Raw genomic sequence first — 8,106 nt, forward strand, 5'->3', positions numbered from 1 at the left:
TAATGTGTCGCATCAAGGAACATCACAGTAACTGACGAGGATGTGAAGATCTAGTTGTAGGTGTCTTTAGCCAATTCCTTTTCGAACGCGGTGTGAGGAGAATGTCTCAGGTATGTGAGGAGTGTCAAGCTTGCGATCGTTACATTCATAAATTCTCAAACTCTTTCTTTCTTTTACTCAAACAACATCACGGGCGCTATCCAGACCAATACTGCTCGACCGCACGACCTTCACGAGCCTCATCGTCGATGGAAAGTCTGCGTGGGCGACAAAGCAGAGTTTCGTATTCGCCATGTTTTGTATCGTGGTAAGGTCCCTTACTGAATCTCTCGACAATCGTCAAAACCTCTGCCTCTGGTTGCGTACAAGTGAGCATTTGCGCCAAAATGATCGTTTGTCGTCAACAGCACAGAAGAACCAGACAATGTAAGTACACAGATTCATTTACTGTTTAATTGCAATCAAGTCTTCCCTCTCTCTCTCTCTCTCTCCGGAACTCTGATTCAACTCGTAACTTATGGAAGATGACACCTATTCGTTATTTCTGACACCTCTTGTTTGAGCAATCTTCACACCATTGCAATGCACTCACTTCTTTGTCTGACATATACTACACAATGTTACCGAGTTGAATCGAAGGGTTGAAGAGAGATTGTTGATGTAACTGATTTGATTGGAGATCGGTGAGAGCAATCAAAATACACACGAAGCTAACACTCTCCTCCTTTTCTTATGGACAACCGTACTACAGAATGTCTACCTTCTCTCATATCGTGAAAAGGTGCCAAAACGGTCCTAGTCGTCTTGTGAAAATTCCAAGTTCTCCCAGAGTCTACTCAGCTTATATGTTCTTTCCCTTGATCCGGTGGAGCTTAAATCCCTCACGTTGCTTTGCGGCTTCGCGCTTCTCAATCACCCTGGAGCCGTATTGATACGAAGATTCAGAGGCATGTGTGTCGTATTCCTGAAATAATATTTCTGGACTCCTGTTAGTCGCTCGTCCTCACAAAATCAGTGGTGTCCCAATGGGAAGGGTGAACCAAGCTTATATCATCGCTGCTTCTATCATAGTCGATATCATATCTCCTCTGTAAGTTTGATGTCAAGCTCCCTGAATATTGGGTATCGTATGGTGCCTGTTTTTGTCGGATGCTCTGTTGGAATGGAAATGCTTGATAATGTGGGCACCATAGTACTCGATGATGACGATGGCGCTAAACATAACACAAGTGATTCACGCTACTCTTGTAGCAAGTCAAAAACTAGTAGAGGCTACCGTTTTATGGACTGCTATCAAGAACATTCATGATTATCGGCATTGTATGGATGGTCCTGTCCTTTAAACATTCGGGCGAGCTGTCGCCAATTCAACTTTGGACTACTGTCGTCACTCTCTGCATCGTAACATGAGGGTTTGCAGGCTCAGCTTTCTTACTGGTCTTCAGACGACCTGCGGTTTTATGAGGAGTGGAATAGGATTGGTCGACCATCCGAAAAGCAGTGTTTAGTTTGGAATTCGAGTCTGAATGGCCCTCTCATACTGCGGGTTACTCTCATTTTCATAGTGATGGGTGCCGACAGGTTTGAGATATTTCAAGACCGGTTAAATAACGTGAAGGAAAAAATACAAAACATCAAAAAAGCTTAAAAAGCGGCCATTTTGTTTTGTAATGTCTCGTGTCGAGCAGCACGTAACTCGAAAGCTCGCACTAAAGAAAGACAGGACTGCAATACGACTGGTCGCTAATGGCTCGCCCTTATGAACGAACAACAGTGATGTAACTACGAATCTTTGAAAGTATAGGGTTTATTACAAGTACAAATACCCTCAACAATCGTCCAAACTTCCGCCCCTACTGGCTTACAAGTTCGAAGTTGGGCCAAAGTGACCATTTGTCTTCAACTTGGCCATAACCTCATCTTTAACTGCACGTTTTAAGAGTTTGCCAGTTGTACCCATCACCATAGGCTCCGTCCTGGTGTTGTATATGAGAGTGAGTGAGTATGTGAAAATGTGAGTACAAAAGAAACCTCATGATAAAAGGCATGATAACTAACGGGTTAAGATTTCTCAAACAACATTTACCTGATATCGATATAAACGGGTACTTTAAATCCAGCTAGACGAGCTCTGCAGAAATCCTGTATCTCCTTTTGAGTTACTTTTCCTACATATTCTGCTCGAATCTAACAAACGATGAATAGATTTGGTAATTGGTTCATTGTGACGACGTGCACGTAGACACGGTATAGTGCACTTGTGCTGTCGTAGTTTACCTGAACTGCTGCAGCCGGTTCCTCCACATAGACTCGGTGGGGAATTCCAAATACGCAAGCCTCTGAAAAATGGAATTGTGGGGATGAGTTGGGAACGATAGTGAGAGTAACGATTCCATGGCACATACCAGCGACTCCAGGATGTTCTGCCATTATGTTTTCAACCTCGACACAATAAATCTGGAAAGAAAATGTGAATGTTTAGCACCAGTAGCAATGATCCACCCTTTAGCGTCGAAAGTCTCACGTTTTCACCACCACGGATGATCTAAAGTAAAAAATACTAGTTTAATGACACGTTTAAGACATTAAAAAAGCAAGGGAGCGAAGGCCTATACCATGTCTTTGGATCGACTCATCAAATACAGCATGCCTTCATCATCCATTCTTCCAATGTCTCCAGTCTTGTACCATCCATTCACGAATACTTCATCTGTAGCCTTCTTGTTGCGCCAGTATCCTTTAGCAACACCCATAGATCGAACCCAAATTTCACCTGGTTGGTTACGGCCAAAGATTTTGGTGCCGTCTTCATTCGTGATTTTGAAGTCGACGTAGTATGGAACACGGCCAACAGAGTCTGGTTTTCGGGTCAAGCTCTCGCCGACGTTGGCGCTGACACCGTGAGATTCAGTTGCTCCACTACACGTCGAGTTCATTGTCAGTGACCAAACAGACCAAACGAAGCGCATTGACAGAAGACACACTAGCCGTTTGTGGGGTAAGGCACATTTTTGAATCTGCGCTTTGTAGCGTTAATCAACTCTGGAGTTGAAGGTCCACCAGATCTGGAATAAAGGAAAAGGTTAACTTATTTGTTGGATGGATGAAATGCAGTCACGCAATTACAATGTCAATCCAGTCATAGAAGATAAGTCACGGGTATTAATATCAGGTTGTTCAATCAATTGAATAAATTGTGTCGGGACACCGAAAAACGATGTGAGTTTTTCGCGTTCCATGATTTTGATGGCTTCTGATGCAGACCATTTGTACATCATTGCGATACGGCCACCGCGAATGTATGTGCCGAGACTTGATATGTAGCCACCTGTGGAGATAAATATGTATGTGTGAGTTCCAAGGAAATATCAGAGCGACGAGTATCTTATTTTGTTTTACCCAGATGGAAAAGTGGCATGGCAATCAGAATGGCAGCTTGTGGAAGGGTCGAGACATCGGGCATGGGGATACCTTCTCGCAATAGTAAATGCATACCACTAAAACATACGAGACGTAAACAGTCAGCATCATGTTTTGAGAATCATGATCAACACCTCTGAACGTTTCCGACTCAATGTTACCCTGCTTGTCCAGCGGTGACGGTGTGGCACCAACTTCCATGGTGGGTTAAGACGCCCTCTAAAGTACAATGACAATCAATACCTCAAATCCAAGAGCAAAATAGACACAAACTTAAATCCAACCAGAATTAAAAGCCAAAACAGCCACAACTTTGGTACAGTTAAGTCAAACTCACTTGGCTTGCCGGTTGTTCCAGATGAATACTGAATGGTGTGGTTGTCTGCCCAAGACAAAGGGGGGCTGACAACAGGGTACTCCTGGACCTGCGCGAATTCTTTAACAAGAGAATCATACGAAAGAGATCCAGCAGGTGCTCGTGCGTTTGCATTATGGAAGACAATAATCGCCTCAAGCCCTTTAGATTTCAATTCATCAAAGTGAGGCAACAATCGTTCGTATCGTTCCATATCACAGAACAAGATTCTAGACTCCGAGTCTTCGACTTGATATGCCAGCTCTGGCGCAGTACCCCACGCATTGATCGAAACACAACACATTCCAGAGCAGATGATGGCCCAGTGCGTAATGAGCCATTCAGGACAGTTTCTAGCTGCTATTCCAACACGATCTCCACGTTGTAGTCCGAATCTTTTAATCAGGGCTGCTGAGACTCGTTTAACGTCGTCATCTACTTGTTTAAAGGTGTATCGTCGACCAGATTCATCTGCTGCAGTGTCGTAATAGACTATCATTTCCTTGGTTGAGAATTCAGACACCTAGTTGTGCAAGTACTTGAGTATAAAAGATGGTCTTCGTCGCATCATTCAAGTTGAACAATGGGAGTATGCCGATGCTCACAATGTTTTGCCACATTTCTCGTGCAGAGGGTGGTGCAGCCTTGAAGACCTTGACCTTGCAGTCAAATTCAGGATGTTGAGTCTCATAGACCTCGAATGGAGATCCAGGAGTTGCAAAGACTGCAATATCAGCCTAGAAGGAGCAAACATCGATGTTGGTCTTTGCAATGCTGGGGATTGTGACCGACAAACGCATAAGCGTTTGATAATGAGCATCAAAGCAGCGCATAAGCACAGTTTAGCATACCTCATCATAAGTGAGTTTTCGTTGGGGTTGTTGTTCAGTCTGCATGTCTGTGTGTTTTGTTTTTACAATGTCGTCACTTTATCACTTCTAAATCAGAGTTGTCTAATAAGTGGGGGCCGTCGAGAGACACGATACGGTAGCAGATAGGATGTTGGATCTGTTTTGAACTATTTGCAACGTTCTCCTGTTGCTTCTTGCGTCTGTTGTAAAGTTCTTTCGTGACACAAAGTTGAAAGCGTCAGAACCTCAAACAAAAATCGGGATTGGGGTATAGACGTTTGCTCAAACGCAAGTAGTTCCAGCAGCTGGGCAGGATTTTATTGATAGTCTTATAATCTTGCTGTCTTGGTCTCAGTTGATCTTGATTTGCTGCAAAGGTCATGTCTTAATGTCTTGCACCAATTTCTTGTAGCCATACTTCATGTAGGTACTACAAAAGCGCAAAAGCGCAGAAGCCCAGCTGCGAGATTCAATCTCGTATCACTCCTGTCTCCTCATCTCCTCTTGCTTGAGCACTTCGTGCACATGCAATCGCAAAAAGTGGTAAGCTATTTTTCTTGTTTTCGTGTCCAGCGATCCAATTCATTGAAAGTCTCCTCAAAAATGAAAAATATGAATGATCGTGAATAACGCGTCTGGCATGTTTCTCAACCAGTGGTTTGTGGTTTGCTTCTGACTTGATTCTTTGATAACGTAATAAGCAAATCGACTCAGTGGGAAGCGGCTTAGTGCAAGTTAAATCCACATAGATTCGATCGATTCAAGCAATCTTTGCATCATGAGTGACTATAGTGAGAAGCTACTAACAGAAAAGTTAGGGAAATTAGTAGATTCCCAAGAGTCAATCACCATTTTATCGCATTGGCTAACTCATCATAGAAAGCACGCCACTGCATCCGTCACTGTCTGGCTGCGGGAGCTTAAAAAGAGTATGCTTGGTCTATCCAGGCCTTCAGTGTTTATTCCGCTGTCATTCTTCATATTGTTGTATGAGCATCTGTCTTGAAGAACTGCATGTGAAGGTACCAAGCTCTCGCTTACTTCTTCTTTTTGAAATGATAGCTACCTCTGCACGAAAAATATCGTTCCTACACTTGGCAAACGATGTCGTCCAAACCTCTAGAAGAAAGAGCGAGGATTTGGTCAAGGAATTTGGTAAAATCTTCCCTGATGCCTTTGTACACATCTATCGGTATGCTGAATATTCATCACGAGACCGTTATTGCCATGTTGGGATCTCTTTCGTGTCAACCATCGTGACTCTAAAAGCTGAGATACAACCTCTGAATAGATCCGTTCCACCAGACGCTCAAAACAAGGTTGCGCGAGTACTACAAGTGTTTGAAGATCGAGCAGTCTATTCTACTGAATATTTGGATGAGATACGAAAGAGTCTGAGTAAGATCCATCTGCATGTGTTTTTCGTGAGACTTTCAGGATTGACACGTCGCCTTTAGATATTCCTACTTTAGCTGGACAGAATCGTGCTAGATCAGCCAGTGTGATGCCGAGTGGATTACCGCAAGAGGTATGATGTCATTGTTGGTTTTGTACCTGCAAAAAAAAACTGACTTTCCCACTTCTAATTAGGCCAGGTCAATCGTACCCTTGTTATCATCCATCGAAAAACAAATGGGAGCGACAACAGCCTTGACGATTGAAACTCAAAGGCTACCAATAGAGTGGTTTCAAACAGATTTGTGTACCGTCTATACAGGTAGGTGCCAAAAAAATGCGACGACGCAGACCGCCAACACCGCTTGGCTCTACCTCCCTCCCAATCTGACCAGTTTCTTACCAATATCTAGAGCAAAATAGGAGAAATGAAGCCATAGGGGCATTAGCAGACGCCAAGAAAAAGTTAGAAGCATTAAAAAACACATCAGCTGCTGAACTCAAGGATCGAAGATTACTTGCAACAGAGCTGCAACGGTTGCTACAAGCTAATGAATTGTCTATAAGTGGTGCATCTGCTACACTTCAGGTATTAGAAACAACACTTCTGATGCCCCCCAAAAACGCTCTCGCCCTGACATGAAGCCTGTCTTTCCATCAGCAAACAGAAACACAGTTAGCTGTAGTTGATGTGCAGCTGGGAAATCTTCGATACGCTGCTGGCAACAGCCCAACATTACCAGTATCTCATGCAGGGACTCCAGAGTTGCAAAATGATCCTACATCGACGACAGCAGCGACAGGTCATAGTAATCCGAACGAGACCCCATATTATGGATGGAATGGAGCCGCTGTGAGTGAACAACCTTGGAGCACGCCCGATGGTTTGTTATCCGGAGGAGACTTGAATGGCACATTGCAGTGGAATCAGTGACGCTTTGGCCCAGAATTAGATGTTTATATATACGGTTATATTATTTGGTGTTTGTATAGATAATTATATGTTCAAAAACAACAGATGTTTGTGGGATCTAATAAGTTTAAGATGCAAGTGCAGTTGCTTTGTGCTCTATTGTTGCTGGTGTTGTTTGATGTGTTCCGTGGGCGTTTGCTCCATCACGGTGAGAGACGTATGAAAGAAAAGCGTTCCTGTTTATCAGAAAATGTGTGAGGTTTCGATGGCAAGTGTACACGAGACCCAATATGAATCTCATTACCATCCGATATTGACACAATTAACCAGCACTGGTTGATACAGCAGCGGAATCCATCTAAAATTGATTAACTGTACAGGCGTCCATAAAAGCAAGTCTATAAAGTAGGTGTGCCAGAATTCGTTCTTGATCTGAGTCGTGACAGTTGTAACAGTGTTTCCGCTCAGAAGTCCAGTGGAAGTGAAGAACGCCGGCAGATAAATTGGTTCGAATACAAAGTCGTCTAGTGCCACTAAGAAACAAAAAAGAGTCCGTAAGACGACGTATCGTGCCAACAATAGACACACACACACAACCCCACCTTTAATAATGGCGATCTTCCAAGCCATATTAATTTTAGACACATTCAGAGTCGGATTCAACTGCTGCTGCTTCTTCAGCACCCTGCTGGTATACGACACGACGTGTTTATCTAGAAACCTATACCAGTATGTATAAGCCGGGCCGGCCATACAGAATCCAAACGTGGCCATGATAGCGACGCGTTTATAATCGATTTCAAAGGTACTACTGCGTGGTATGATGGCAGCCGTGTTTGATGCCTTGACAGTTTCCGTGATTTGGGATAGTGGGAAGGACAGATCCTTTGAGATTGCTGCTTGCGCTGATATTCTGTTGCCGCTAGTGGATGGAGGGCTCGTCGATGTGGGTGTTGGTGCTGTTGGTCGTGTTATATATTGACATAAGATGTCCCCTGTCGACCAGAGCGAGGCAGCTGTGATCATTTGCCCAAAAAGACCTGTCCTCTCAAGAAAATTCGAATATCCTCGCAATATTGACGCCATCGTTGCTGGTTTTTGACCGGTCTTTTGAACTGAGTGGCCTATGGAAATGCGAAAAAAAGAAAACTGTCGATCGGGTTAGTTCTGGT

At 43.7% G+C, this 8,106-nt stretch overlaps 2 protein-coding genes across 2 annotated transcripts; one reads left to right on the forward strand and one right to left on the reverse strand.

Annotated features, from left to right (window-relative positions):
* Positions 1–5,681: 5,681 nt before the first annotated feature.
* On the forward strand, positions 5,682–6,955 carry SmJEL517_g02524 (uncharacterized protein; the record flags this gene model as incomplete). Its single annotated transcript, XM_031168452.1, has 5 exons — positions 5,682–6,024; positions 6,084–6,154; positions 6,217–6,343; positions 6,435–6,610; positions 6,683–6,955. The coding sequence occupies 5 exons, from the start codon at positions 5,682–5,684 to the stop codon at positions 6,953–6,955; spliced, it is 990 nt and encodes a 329-aa protein (XP_031025675.1).
* A 279-nt stretch (positions 6,956–7,234) lies between these two features.
* On the reverse strand, positions 7,235–8,058 carry SmJEL517_g02525 (uncharacterized protein; the record flags this gene model as incomplete). Its single annotated transcript, XM_031168453.1, has 2 exons — positions 7,537–8,058; positions 7,235–7,467 (listed from the first exon to the last, which is right to left on the reverse strand). Exons 1-2 carry the CDS (start codon positions 8,018–8,020, stop codon positions 7,235–7,237), a joined length of 717 nt encoding a protein of 238 aa, XP_031025676.1. The 5' UTR covers positions 8,021–8,058.
* Between the last annotated feature and the right edge of the window lie 48 nt (positions 8,059–8,106).

This window comes from Synchytrium microbalum (genome assembly GCF_006535985.1).
Source record: "Synchytrium microbalum strain JEL517 chromosome Unknown SmJEL517_scf0010, whole genome shotgun sequence".
Taxonomy (NCBI): Eukaryota; Fungi; Chytridiomycota; class Chytridiomycetes; order Synchytriales; family Synchytriaceae; genus Synchytrium; species Synchytrium microbalum.